The 14,908-nt window shown below is 42.4% G+C and overlaps 1 protein-coding gene across 3 annotated transcripts in view; it reads left to right on the forward strand.

Moving 5' to 3' along the window:
* The first annotated feature begins 547 nt into the window (after nucleotides 1–547).
* Nucleotides 548–14,908, forward strand: part of ARHGEF37 (Rho guanine nucleotide exchange factor 37) — a 38,462-nt gene continuing 24,101 nt past the window's right edge. Inside the window, exons 1-2 of one of the 3 annotated variants that reach the window (XM_090288385.1) lie at nucleotides 548–827; nucleotides 14,048–14,244. In XM_090288385.1, the coding sequence (XP_090144511.1) occupies nucleotides 14,059–14,244 (186 nt within the window). In that variant the 5' untranslated portion in view covers nucleotides 548–827; nucleotides 14,048–14,058. Of the gene's footprint in view, nucleotides 828–11,378; nucleotides 11,425–12,037; nucleotides 12,090–14,047; nucleotides 14,245–14,908 lie in introns of those variants that run through there. The other 2 variants (XM_090288387.1, XM_090288386.1) reach the window with 2 other exon arrangements.

Raw genomic sequence — 14,908 nt, forward strand, 5'->3', positions numbered from 1 at the left:
CCTAGTCAATTCATGACTCCACAAATAAAGTTCGGTCGCTCTGACATGAAACTTCCCATACTTTTCATAGCAATTATCACTTTCAATTGTGTGTGCAACGTCTGACCCACCAGGAGGAGTCCGAGGACGTTTTCTGTCGTGTTGACTGCTGAACACTTAGTGCCTAGAACAGTGCCCCGTTCGCAGTAGTGTAAGAGAATGGACATTTTCATATCATAGAAAAGGAAACTGGCGTGCAGGGGGAATGGCAGATTTGTCCAAGATTGTGCAGAGGGCTCCCAGGAGAGCTGGGACAAGAATCCAGAAGTCCTGAGCAGGCGACACGCAGAATTAAATCAAGGCGCACCCCTCAAGTTTGGTGATTCGTGCAGGAGCACAGATATCCAGCGATCCAGGCTTCAACGTTCCCGCCGGTGGCCTAAGTGCCAGCCCCTGCTTGCGGGGTGCTGAACCGAACGGGAAGGCTGCTTAAAGAGAAACCAGGGATGGGTGTGTCCCGGGGCGCGGCGCTAACACCCACATGCAATGCTTCGCGCTGGCTCAGGGGTTGTTGCTGCTGAAGCTGCGCCAGCTCCCGGGAGCAGCGAGTGGAAAACAACCTGGATCCCGGGAGACAATTAACAAAGGCGGGACACCGGCCGCCCGTTCCCGGCGCACGCACGCACGCAGCGCGGGCAGAGTCGTGCTCGCCTGCGCCCTCGGCGGGGACAGCCGCTCGGAGGCCCGGCGTGGCGTGGGTCCGGGCAGCCCGGGCCCCCTCCCGCCCTGGCTGCGCAGTCACCGGGCGGCGGAGCTCCGCGCGTGAGCCCCGGCACCTCGCACGCGCGGTGAGTCGGCCTGGCAGGACAGGGCCGGGGCGGGGGCGGGGGCCGGGTAAACAGCTGCCCCCAGATGGAAACGGAGGTGCGGGAGCGCGGGAACGACGACGCCCCGTTCCAGGTTCCTTTGTAGGTAGCTTTGTGTCTTGAGCCCTAGGTAATGCAAGCAACTTGATCCAAGTGACCCAACCAAGTTGTTTTACAGGTGTCAAACTGAGGCCCAAGAGAGGTAAGCTGGTCTAGTAAAAACTGATCACTCCTCCTGCCTGCTTCAGTGCAGGATTTGGGGTGACTTTTAGTAAGAAATCATACATTGAAACAATGGAATAATACAAACAATGCTAAAGAACCCCTGCCAAGAAAAGTATGATTATAAATAGACAGTCAAGGCCGGGAAAAGAGAAGGAAATCTGACGTCCATCAGGTGAACAGCCTTGGCAAAGGGGCCTCAAAAAACTGCCAAAGCTGGGGCTGGAAGCCAGATGGTGGTTGGCTCCGGCTACAGTGCCCCCTGCCCCGTGAGCTCCTGGACCTTAGAGGGGAATGGGGAAACGGACAGCCTGCCAAGGCCCTGGCTCTTAACCTTCTTGGGATCCATGTCCCCTTAGAAATCTTGGTGCCCTCCCCACAGCGGGGTTCACACATAACCTTGCACACGCTATCAGATTTGACATGAAGCATGCCTGCTGTCAGGAGCAGCTGAAGGCTGTCACTGGGGCTGCGCCGTTTCAGACCAATTTATTTTCTCCTTTAAAGCAAAGCAGCTGGTTGAAGAGTATCTGCTGTGAGTCCACACAGAGTCCTGGTGTCACCAGCTGTGTGATCCAGGACACATAGTTTATCCTCTCAAAGGCCCAGTTTTCTCTGTAAGATGGAGATAAGACTGTCTGCTTCCTACTTCAGGCTATGGTCAGACTTAAGAACGAACGCTGAGTTTGGAGTTTGGATCCTAGCACGTGAGAAGTGCTCCATGAAAGTGCTGGTGCACATAACCCAGTGCATCACAGCTGTGCCAGTTGGAAAGGGTGATGGCCTGGAGGAAATTGGGCCGTACCCGAAATAAAATAAAACAGAACTGAAAAAGTTATAAACCTGCAAATATAAAGGTTACCCTATTATGACTTACAAACAACAGCACATGCCTTGTGGTAGTAATTTAAATTGGAGTGCACTTATTTAGAATAAGACGGTATAGTTAATATTTGACCTAAGGGCAAATGCTGAAAGTAGAAACTACCAGACACTAAAAAAATAATAATAAAATAAGAGAGTGAGAGAGGAAAAAATAAAATAGAACAAAACTACCAGACATTCTAACAAAGACTGTTTATTAGGCCTCACTTCCCTCTTTGAATGGAGTTTGCTTTTCAATGAGAGGAAAGATGAGGACGCACATGGGAACCTGGGCCAGTCTTGCCCGGCAATGGTGGTTCAGCTGAGTTTCTGCCAATGTACAGAGTTGCTGACAGTTGGCTCACATCCCTCTTGGATCAGCTGCTTGCTGGGGTGAACAGTGCTTTGGTTGATTCTGCTCTAGATCAAATAAATGGCTTTTTATTTAACCAATGGGGGGGGGGCGTTGTCTTTGGGTGCTGAAACTGAAGCAAAATGGCATTTGTTGACCTTGATTTTCCAAAGCCTATTGCTTGTTTATTGACAAGCTTAAGGATTTAAAAATCTATGGATCCAAAATCATGGGGACAGGGCCTGGGCAGGCCTAGTTATCTATAAAAAGAACTGCTCTTACAAAATACAGTGTTGTCTCTTTTCTCTACCAATTTAGGCCTTATAATTATAGCCAGGGAAATATGGCTTAGGGCAAGTAGCTGGGGACAAGAATGTGCGTGCCTAATAAGTGCTCCTGGTGATTCTCATACACCCTTGGTTACATGTGTTGGGAGGGTGGGGATCAGTAATGGGAGACTACTAAGTCTTTTACCTTTCTGTGTTGTTTATCTAGCTATGTAATGAATGAGAGCCTCTTTTGTAATTTCAGCAAACAAATAGACAAACAACCCCATGATGTCCAGTGAAGATATATGGGTAGCAAATGAATACTTGAAGATAAGCTCAAGATAATTAATCATTGGGAGAATGCACACTAAAACACAATGACATATTGCTTCATACCTATTAGGTATGGCTAAAATTAAAAACATTGCCTACGCCAAGTGTTAAGGAGGTTGTGGAAGAACTAGAACTCTTATACACTGTTAGTGGGAATGTAAAATAGTACTACCACTTTAAAAAGTTTTACATTTTCTTAAAAAGTTAAATATACATCTGTCCTGTGACACATGCATTTCATTCCTAGGTCCAGCTTTATTATAACGAAGAAACGAGAAACAACCACTGCACAGATTATCAAACTATGGTAGATCCATAAAATAGAATACTGCTCAGCAATAAAAAGTAATAAACTGTTGATATATCCTACAACATGGATGGATCTTAAAGTAATTTTTCTGAAAGAAGCTAGGAAAGAAAAAAGAATACATGCTGTGTAATTCCATTTACATAAAATTGAAGGGGAGTTGCCATCTCTTACCTTACCTCAAACTTTTTGGTGACTTTCAAGAGCTGCATATGATCATATTAGTCTAACTCCACTTGTAATAGTGTCATTGGCAATTTGATGATTATTCTGCCAGTGTTTATCCATGTCATTCATTCATTAATTCAACTAGTTGAGCACCTACTATGTTCTAGGTCTAGAGTTGACACTAGGTAATGTGTTGATGAATAAAAAAGAGATGATCCCACTCTGTCTGGGTAGGTCAGTTGGTTGGAGCATCACTCCATGCATCAAAAGGTTGCAGGTTCAATCCCCAGTCAGGGCACATACCCAGGTTGTGGATTCAATCCCCAAATGGGACACTTACAGGAGGCAACCAATCGAGGTTTCTCTCTGTCCCTCTTCCTCTCTCTCTAAAAATCAATCAACATATCCTCAGGTGAGGATTAAAAAATTAAGACTATAAAAGAGATATGATCCCTGCTCTTGTGGATCATACAATCTATCGAATGAACCAGTAAAACAAATAGTATAAGAAAATAACTACTGGGGGAAAGCAGTGGTTCTTTGGGTGTCAGGGAGGACTTGTTTGGGTTTCCAGCAGGGAAATAAAGCAATCAGTTTTATATTTTGGAATGACCACTCCACTCGGACTGTGCATTCAGTCAGGAGGCTGCTGTACTGGTCCAGGAGAAAGGCGGCAGAGGTTTAGACTCAGGTGGCCTTAGAGACGAAAGGCAATGAAAGGACTAATGGATATCCTTAACAAGACAGAGCAGATCCTAGAGGTTGCTACTCATCAATGCTCTTTGAATTTGGTAGTTTTATCCATTTTTAGTTCATATTAATTGTCCTAGTGCCTCTCCCACCTTTAGCCTCCATCAGCACATCTTATTCCTTGATTGTAAGGATGTCACGGGAGACTGACGTCAGCACCTTGCTGGACCAGTTTTGCTAGCTTTCAGCATTCCTTTGATCTACTGATCTAGTTAACTTTAAGTAAGGGAATGAGGATAGTTTGGCATGACCTATTTTTGTTGTTGTTGTTAACCTATGCTGGCTCCAAGAGCTCTGTTTTGTTTTCCAAAGGCTGACAGACCATCTGTTTTAATCAGGTGGCAGAAACCCAGCTCCGCATGGATTACAGCAAAGCAGGGTGGGGAACGAAAACGTAAAAAAGTCCAAAGGGAATCAGATTTATTTCATTCTGGCTGGACTGAGTAATGCCATTGGGGCTCAGTCTCATGGTCTCTCTTATCTCTCAGCTCCAATTCTTTGGTGTGAGCTACGTTCTCATTCAAGCTCTGCTATATAATTATTATTATCATCATGATTACTGTTCTCACCATCTGCTTCTCTATGATCCATCAAGTGTCCTTAGACAATGTCTTCATCCATGTGATCCATGGTAATGTTATGGTTTTTAGTTTAACAGTAATAGTAACAAAAACAACTGCTACTATTATTGAGTGTTTACAATGTACCAGGCACCCTGTTAGACACTTTGCATGGATTATCTAATTATAAGAAAGGTTATATAATGATTGTAGGAAAACCAACCAATTGATTGCAGAATCAGAATTTGAAATCAGGCTTTCTGGCTCCAGGGTCCTGGCTTCAAACTTTCATAGTGCCTCCTGTAGTCACTCTTTAGGGCTAAGAGGGAAGCAAAGCCATCAAATGTGTGCCTATTTCTTACTTTTTCTGAACATAAATCATAAAATATCATTGGCAGTCATAGTAGGGGCAGAGCTTTGGAGGTTTTTCTTTTAACTTTGTCCATTCCAGATCCTTCAGGTTTTGAGAGTTCTGGAAGCTCTTTATACAGGATCGTGCCCTCTGACTAGTGTTTATATCTTCATAAACCAGGCTCATTAAACCGGATCCCTTTGTGACCACTCTTGTTTTTATAGGTGTTTCCTCCCTTTATTCTTCAAGAGGGTCTTTGGCTGTCATGATGCTTGAACTTTATCTTTGACAGCCTTCCCTAACCCCTAGAGTCTCAAACCAGAAGTTTTACTTCCTTTCCCGGCCTTAAATGTTTAAATTGACCTATAAAACTTGGGGTAGGAGGAGGATACCTGTTCAGCTTTCTTTGCTATGACATTTTACTTTCTGGAAGAACTCTTTAAGATGATGGTTTCACTTTTCCCCATAGATCTTACTTTCATTTCTCCAGTTCTGACTGGTCAGAATTAGGTTCAGAGTATTATTTTCCCGTTACTTCCTTTGTATTGAAAGGGATGAAGTAATCAGGATGTTCATTACATTTACTTAGTTCCTCTTCTTCCAGAGGAATGAAACGTGGAGCAAATAACCAGATACTTTACATGTCCCATCCTTATTGCTGAGCCATTTTATCTTGATCTCTGTACCCTCAGAATCCAGGAAAATGCTTGGCATGAAGTAGCTGCTCCAAATTCCTCTGTGTCAGTGTGGACAGAGGAGATGAGAATTAACTGTTTTATCCTATCCTAGAGTTGGAAGCAGTTGCTGCAGAACATTCAACAAACACTTTTTTGTGTGTGAGTGAGAGAGATACATCGATTACATCAATTGGTTGCTTCTCACACCCCCCTGTCTGGGGACCTGGCCCACAAGCCAACATGTGCCCTTACCAGGAGTCAAACGGGCAACTTTTCAGTTCACAGGCGGGCACTCAATCCACTGAGCCACACCTGCCCTTCACTGTCATCCCTAATGAGGTGGCCACTAATCTGTTCTCTGTCTCTATAATTTTGTATGTTATATCAATGGAATCACACAACATGTAGCCTTTTCAGATTGCCTTATTTCAGACAGCATGATACCCTCAAGAATCATTTTATTTCTGAGTAGTCAGTGATTATTGGATGTACCACAGGTTTTTTTAAAACCATTCACCTATTAAAAGACGTTTTTGTAGTTTCTAGTTTTGGGCTACTATATATAAACTTCTGTGAACATTCATGAACAAGTTTTTGCATGGACATACATTTTTGTTGTCTGGAATAGATGCCCTGGAGTGTGATTGCTGGTAAGTGTTTGTTTAGTTTTAAAAGAAACTGACCAACTATTTTCCAGAATGGCTGTACCATTTTACATTCCCACCAACAATGTACAAGAGATTGTTTCTCTGTATCCTTGCCAACAGAGAATATTTTTTTGTTAACAGCTTTATTGATATATAACTCACCCATTTAAACTGTACAAGTCAATGATTTTTAGTATAGTCACTGAGTTGTGCAACCATCACCACAACAAATTTAGAACATTGTTATCATCCACAAAAGAAACCCTGCACCCAGTAGCCACCTAGGCCTCTATCTCTTCCACCTGCAGCCAGTAACTACCTTATGTTTCTATAGACTTGCCTAGTCCAGACATTTCATGGAAGTGGAATCATAGAATACGTGACCCTTTGTGTTTGGCTTCTTTCACTTAGCATAATGTTTTCAGGATTAATCTATGTTGTAGCATGGATCAGTACTTCATTCCTTTTTGTTGCCAGATAATATATAATATTAAAAAAAATAAAAGTGTGTTTCCTCCCATTACATGGGCTATGCGCTGAGAGATAACAAAATGCTACTACAGAGAGCTTTTGCCAGGCCTGCTTGGAGGCCTAGATTGCAATTAACCTAAGTACAAATTCATGCTATTTTTAATATTTAGAAGTTCCCTATGAGGTATTACGTATGCATTTTGTTTATTCAGCAACAGTTACAAGTAGTGGGACCTGGGTAGCTCTCCTGAAATCCTGTTGGGATCTTTCTAGAGAAGCTAGGCATAGAATGGTGAATATCAGCGATTCAGGCCAGGGGGCAGGTCAGCAGACCACAGGCAGCGTTCAGGACCTGGAACAGAGCTGTGCAAAAGACATTTGTGTTCCAGGATCTTTCTAGGCCCTTTGCCTTCTGAACAACCTCGCTCTCCCCAGACATTTGGTTTCCATATTATCTAATCCGTGGGTCAGTGTTTATGGCGAAGGACAGAAACTCCACTGCTACTACTACCACTATGTAGTATGTGGACACACAGAGGACACAAGATGAATTGGTGCTCATCTTGTCTCTTAAAACTCAGTGTCTAGCCAGGGTGATGAGGCATAGCCCTAACTAACACAAGTACAAGGCTAAATGGGATGTGTGCCACTTTCAACATTAGGAAATATTTTAACTATCAAGAAAAGAACAAAGAACAATAAACAAATGCCCATGATCTTACCACCTAGCTATGTTTAATTTTAACATTTTTGCCCTGTTTAGTTTTGTTTTCAAACAAATAAAACATCTCAGATGCTCAGCAATAAAAAGTAAGGAACTATTGATACATGCAGCAACTTACATGAATCTCCAGGGAATTATGCTGATTGAATAAAGCCAGCCCCCAAAGGTTCCATACTATATGGTTCATATATATGTACTGTGTGATTTACATACATTCTTGAACTGACAGGTGATAGAAATGGAGAACAGATTTCTGGTTGCCAGGGGTTAAGGATGGGATAGGGCTGGAGCCAAGGGTGAAATGGCAACATGAGGGATGTTTGTGATGGAACTGCTCTGTATCTTGACTATCTGTGTCTATCCCTGGGTGTGATATTGTCTTTTTAAAATAATTTTCGAGTACAATTGACATACAATGTTATATTAGTCTCATGTGTACAACATAGCAATTGACATTTATATAAATGTGTAATTACAAATTCATTGGAAATATCTTCTGATTAGAGACATCTCTTTTCCTTTTGATTGTAGCATTGTTTATAAACAGAATATTTCAATATTATTGGAGTCAGATTGATCAACCTTTATCAGTCTTTTCTTTTGGGGTTTGTACATTTTCTGTCATATTGAAGGAATTCTTTCCAGCTGGAGAACATAAACATATTTTCCTATGTCTTCTTCTGAGAACTTAAGAGTTTCACGTTTAACATTTAGGTCTTTCATTATCTGGAGTTTATTTGGGGTGCGATGTGGAATTGCATTTGTTTATTTTTCTATATGAGAAGCCAGTTATCTCATGGATTATCTTTGCCCAGGGACTTATGATGACACTATGCCATATATCAAGTTTCCATATTTACTATGGTCTGTTTCAGGGCTCTGTAATCTGTTCCACTGATCTGTTTGCCCATGTCAATATCATACTGCCTAGTTATTATGGCTTTTAAATAGATCTATATATCTGATATGACAGACCCCCCCACCCTTGTTTTTCAGAATTGCTGTAGCCATTATTAGCCTTTTACTCTCCCTTATATATTTTAGAATAATTTCATCATGTTCTATTAAAACAAACACAAAAACAAACCAAAACACCCTGTTGGAAGTTTTATTGAAATTGTGTTGAATCAGTTTGGGGAGAATTTTCATCTTTACGTTATTGATTCTCCCTATCCATGAACATAGTGTATCTCTACTTGTAATTAGTTCTTATATGTATTTCAATAAAGTTTTATAATTTTCTTCATAAAGATCACCTTGTACATGTTTTGTTAAATTAAGATATTTAGGAAGGAATAAATGTTATTCATTATATTATTAAGTCTTTTTATTATTATGCCAATATCTTTCTTTAAATTGCACATTTAAATGTTGTTATAGGCATATATAGGAATATGACTTATTTTTGAATATTGATCTCCAGCAAACTTGAGAAACTCACTTTTTCTTATATTTAGTTTTTTATATAAAAGCATAGAATTTACAGGGATGGATAGTCCTATATTTGTTATGAGAAACAGATAATTCTGCAAGGTTTGTTGTGAGAAACAACCTGTTCTCCTTTCTGTGTCAGCCACTGCTAGACAATGCCTTCTATCATTTTTAGCCGATTGTTTTGGTATTTACCTCCATGTCTTTAAATAGCATGCACATACTGCTCTTGTTGAGCTTTCAGTGCAGACATTGTTCGGTGGTTTTACACTATGGAAGATGAGAATTTAGCTATTTTTTCCTACTCCTCTTCCACCACACATATACAACCTTCCCATTACCCTATCCTTTCCGTATAGTTGCATGTTATATTAATTAGATCACTCACATTACTATGTGTGTAAATTCTATTTATAACTGAACGAGGTAGTAACCTATAATTCTTGTGATAAAACTTGTCGTAACAATTGTTTTTGTTTGTCAGCTTGTTTCTTAGTTTTGCATATATCATCTGTGCCTAAATAAACGCCATACACTCTACTTTATAATAAATCTGTTTCCAAGACTTTCTAGTGCCTTCTGAAGTACTCTAGTCCAGACTGTTGGCCACCTCCCTGTAGCCAGCAGTCAAACCGAGGATTCCCTTCACCTCTGCTGGGGCTTTCCTCAGTCCCTCTCCCAGATTAAATCACCGGTCCCTGGAGCCCATGTCTTCCTCTTCCTTGATTTATTTATTTATTTTGGTGGAGCACCTTCTCCCATAGTTTCCTGAGAACAGGAATATACAAGGTAATTTTTTTAAAAGTATATTTTATTGATTATGTTGTTAGAGTAGTTCCAATGCCCCCCCCCTTGCTCCTCTCTGCCCAGTAGCCCCCTTCCCTCTAGCAATCCCACCCCCCTTAGTTCATGTCCATGGGTCGTGCATATAAGTTCTTTGGCTTCCCCCTTTCCTATATTATCCTTAACTTCCCCCTGTCTATTTTGTTACAAACAATTATGCTTAATCCCTGCACCATTTCCCCATTTCTCCCTCTCCCCGCTCCCAGCTGATAACCCTCCAAATGATCCCCATACCTATGATTCTTTTCCTATTCTGGTTTGCTTAGTTGGATTTTATTTTGTATATTCAGTTGTTAATAGTTGTGAGTTTGTTGTCATTTTAGTGTTCATAGTTTTGATCTTCTTTTTCTTAAGTAAGTCCCTTTGACATTTCATATAATAATGGGTTGGTGATGATGAACTCCTTTAGCTTTACCTTGTCTGGGAAGCACTTCATCTACCCTTTCATTCTAAATGATAGCTTTGCTGGATAGAATAATCTTGGTTGTAAGTCCTTGCTTTTCATCACATTGAATACTGCTTGCCAGTCCCTTCTTGCCCGCAAAATGTCTTTTGAGAAATCAGCTAATAGTCTTATAGGCACCCCTTTGCAGGCAACTCTCCTCTTCTCTCTTGCTGCTTTTAGGATTCTCTCTTTATCTTGAACCTTTGGCATTTTAATTATGATGTGTCTTGGTGTGGTCCTGCTCGTCTGGGACTCTCCATGATTCCTGGACTTGTATGTCTATTTTCTTCACCAAATTTGGGAAGTTTTCCTCCATTATTTTTCACATAAGTTTTCAATTTCTTGCTCTTCCTTTTCTCCTTCTGGCACCCCTACGATTCGGATTTTGGCACATTTAAAATTGTCCCAGAGGTTCCCAAGCCTCTAATTTTTTTCAATTCTTGTTTCCTCATTCTGTATTGGTTGACTGTTTTTTCCTTCCTTATGTTCCAAATAATTGATTTGAACCCGGTTTTCTTCCTTTCACCATTGGTTTTGTGTGGATTTTCCTTCATTTCACTTAGCATAGCCTTCACTTCTTTCCTTATGTGTTTGCTGTACTTAAGCATATCTGTCAAGTCTGTGAGCATTTTTATCACCAGTGTTTGGAGTGCTGTGTCTGTTAGGTTGGCTATCTCCTCGTCATTCAGTTCTCCCACTGGAACCTTGATCTGTTCCCTCTTTGGTGCCATACTTCTCTGTCTCCTCATCTTGACAGGCTCCTGTGTTCGTTTGTCTCTCTGTCTTAGGTAGAGCTGTCACTCCTGTTATGTTATAAGGGGCGGAGCCTTAGGTATTCGTCAGACCTGTTTCATCACGTTGTGGCGCTGAGTGTTGGGGAGGGGTCTGAGAGGGAACAATGTTGCTTTCCTAGCACTCATCCCTTTTCCAGACACTTCTCCCATTTCTGTTTGGGACTGGTGCCTCTCTAGCTGTTGACCTGGCTGTTGTTCCCAGAATGGGTGGGTCTACGGACGTTCTAGGACTGTGGGGGCCCTTTAAACAAGCGGACTCTGCTGAGAGACTGGCAGTTTCTGTCTCTGCCCCAACCCCAACTAGTTTGCATAGTCAGAAGCAATGAGGCTTGATTTTCCCTGGCGCTGGGACTGTGAGCTGTGCGATCTGGTGAGGAGCTGGGAATGCTCCCCAGGTGGCCCTCCCTGGTTTTTAAAACGTGTGACTGCGCTTTCTGCCAGCCTGCTGGTACCGCCGCTTCTGCCACCACCACACCAGATCCTCTCCACCCCGGCTCCATCCCTCCTACCTGTCTGGATGAGTATTTCTTCTTTATATCTTTGTTTGTTGGACTTCCATGAAGTTTGATTTTCTGGAACTTCTGGTTGTTATAAGAATGGAGTCACTCAGAAAACCATCAAGATGCAACAAGCAGAAAAAGTGGTTTATTGAGGGAATCAGCAAGCAGGCTGGGAGCTGTGTTGTGAGTGGCTTTGACTCCAGGCTCCTAGAGAAGGAGGGGGTTGTTTTATAGGGGGAAGAAAAAAGAAACTATTGAATTTTTAGTCGTTGCCTGCTTATCTTGCAGCTGCAAGCATGTCGGGCTGATCAAGGCCAAACGGGGTTCGGTTTGATGCACCCCACTATCAAGGGAAACTCCCAGCCCAAAATATCACTTTCTCCCAGGAGCTGCAAGCAAGTAGGGGGAGGGGGGAGGGCATGGTAACCGAGGCAGTCAGTTTCTAGTTTTGAGGTAGTTGTATTCCTTCTCAGTTGTGGAGGGAGACGCAGTGTGTCTGTCTACACCTCCATCTTGGCCGGAAGTCTCCTGCAAGGTAAATTCTTGAGGCCTTTAAGGTTCTGCAGTTTCTCCTCAATATGTTTAGATGTGGATTTAAAAAAAAAAAAAAATCCTGCTTGGGTCTTGTACTTCTAGGATCTAAGAATTTATATATTTTATAGATTCTGGGAAATTGTTAGTCTTATCTCTTCAAATACTGCCTCTCCTCTCTTTCTTTAATATTGCCTCTGGAACTCAGATCTGATACATGGCCCTCTTATTTCAGTAATCCAGATCTCTTAAATTCTCTCATATTTCCCCTGCTTCTCTCTCTCTTTTTAGCAGTCTGGATAATTTCTTCAGCTCTCCCTGTCCCTTTCTCTTTCCTTGATGTCTGTTGAATCTGTCTACTGAGCTATTAATTTTAAAGGTTAAAATTTAATTTCTTTAAGTTCTACTTGGTGCTTTAAAAATTATACAGGTCTTTTATTTTTTAATATAATGTTTTTTCTTTCCCTGCTTATTTTATTGATTTTATCTGATTGTTTGATTATCTGATGCCCTTGGGGTCTAATTTTGCTCTTTGTTGTTTCTGATGATGCTCAGTCACAGTGAAGTTCTTGTAAGTTTGGATTTTAAATTCATCTTCAGAGCAGGGTTATCTGGTGCAGTACCATGCGTGCTAGGTTAAGGATGTGCCCTTCTGGAAACATTAGTCCAGAATGTTTTTCGTTGTTAATTTCTCGTCTTTGGGCTATTTGAACCTAAAACCCAGTGAAGGCAGGCCTGTGTTTATACATTTTCAGAGGAGACTTTTTCCCTCAGCCAGGACTCAAGCCAAGATGAAGGAGCATCTTCGTCATCTTCTCTGTGGGTTGCAGGGGGAAATGTTTTTTTCTGATCTACCATTTCACCGGAGTCCTTGGGGATCCCAGTTCTGTGAAGGAGCTTGTCTCCTGATCCTGCCTGGGTTCTAATGCCCAAGTCCCTGGTTCACTGAGCTCAGCAATGCCCTCTTCCTTGCCCACTCCTGCCACTGGAGCGGCATCGGCTCAGCTGTACCGGCTCTGGTTTTCAGTTCCCTCTGTTTGGGGGCCCTCCTGCTTTCCTTTACTCCCCTGCAAGCCCTGCCATGCAGTAAAAAGGAAGCTTGTTATAGCTGACCTAGCATTTTTAGATATTTTGTGGCAGGGAGGTGTCTCAGGCCATCTTCTCTATTGCCATTTGCACTTTTTAAAACTTTGTGATAAAGAAAAAGAGTACATCTGGCTGGAAGGATCAGGAAAGGCCATAGAGAAGATGAGTGTTAGAGGATATAGACACAGGAAGGTGCATAGCAGGTGCAAAAGCAGAGGCAGGAAGTGACTGCAGGTATGGAGCAAAGTGTGGAACTCTCTTTACACTGGAGTGTGTTTAGGAAGGGGAAAATGAGGTTGGAGCCGGCCCACGGAGCTGCAGGGGTCATCTAACAGCGTGGACTGCGAGAGTCCCAAGCTTTCTTTCAAGAAGTTTAAGCTGGAACCATGTCCAGGCTGAATGCGTGTGGGTGGCAGCAGCTGGGAGAGGGGTTTGACTTTGGGAAGGTGATCTTGGAGGCTGTGGAAATAGCCCAGGTGACGGGTAGTACGGCCTGAATGGGGTAGTGGGGGGACAGGGAGGGGAGGGAACCTCTGGTGGTGGGATGGGGGAGAGAGAGAGAGACTGATTCAGCTGAACCAGATAAAGAAATCTGGGTCAAGAGCTGGGGAAACAAGTAGAAGAAAAGCCAGACAAACATATTATCTGAATCCTGGGAAATGAATTTAAAATGTCAACAGTTTTCTGAGTTGTGTTCTACCTTTTAAGGCTGTTCAGATACCACTTGCAAATGCTAATACACAGTTCATGTTGACTGTGCATGCAGCTAACGATGTCTTTAGGCTGCTTGATGAATAGTTAGTTAGCTTTGGATTAGTGATCACATGTTCCAGTGGAGCTCCCAGAAATGAGTTGGCTTGTGTTTGCCTTCCCCAGAACCTGCTGACATGGCTGATCGTGGAGCTGATGAACCGTCCCCCAGGACAGGGAGTCCAGATGGGGAAAGTCTGGCCTCTGAGGACAGATGGTCGCTCCATCAGAGACTGGCCATCAGGGAGCTCATTGACACCGAGGCCTCGTACTTGCACACGCTCCGCCTCTGTGCCTTGGACATCAGGAGCCGCCTGCAGCAGGTACCTGGGTGCAGCCACACACAGCCTGTCTTTTGGGGCAACTGTGGGTCCTAGGTTCCAAGTCCTCACATCTGTACCTGCAGCAGGCTTGATGGAGGGAGAGTCACAGCGGATGTGACAGCACCTGGATGTAAGCCCTGTGCTTTCATGTATTGGCTGTGCAGCCCTCAGCAAGGCTTTGGAGCCTTAGTGTGTTCATCTGCTAAATGCGGAGAGGGATCATCACCTCAGAGAATTAAGTGAGTTAAATAAAGTAGCCCTTTATCAAGTTTAGAACAGAGTCTCATTGTCTCATTTGGGGGATGGTGGCATGGAGAGGTTAGTACTATGAAGGGTTTCTAGTTTAGGGTTCATTTTTACATCTTTTTTTCCCCCTTGATTTCAGAAATAATGCAAGCTTTCTCTGTAAAATTTCAAGCATTCCCTAACATGTAAGCTCCTTAAGAGCAAACCTGTCGAATTCAATATATCCCAGTTCTTGACACAGAAATAATGGACCTCAATTAGTGTTTCTTGAATGAATGCAATATTAAAGTAGGTAATGTAGAAGGTGAAAGGCCTCTCATATTTTACTCTAGAAATTCAAATGTTTGCATTAAACAAACAAATATAGATTGTTACTTATTTTAACAAAAGTAAAATCATACTCGAGATATTTTTTGAC

This window comes from Furipterus horrens, unplaced genomic scaffold (assembly GCF_987537825.1).
Source record: "Furipterus horrens unplaced genomic scaffold, mFurHor1.1.pri manual_scaffold_10, whole genome shotgun sequence".
Classification (NCBI taxonomy): Eukaryota; Metazoa; Chordata; class Mammalia; order Chiroptera; family Furipteridae; genus Furipterus; species Furipterus horrens.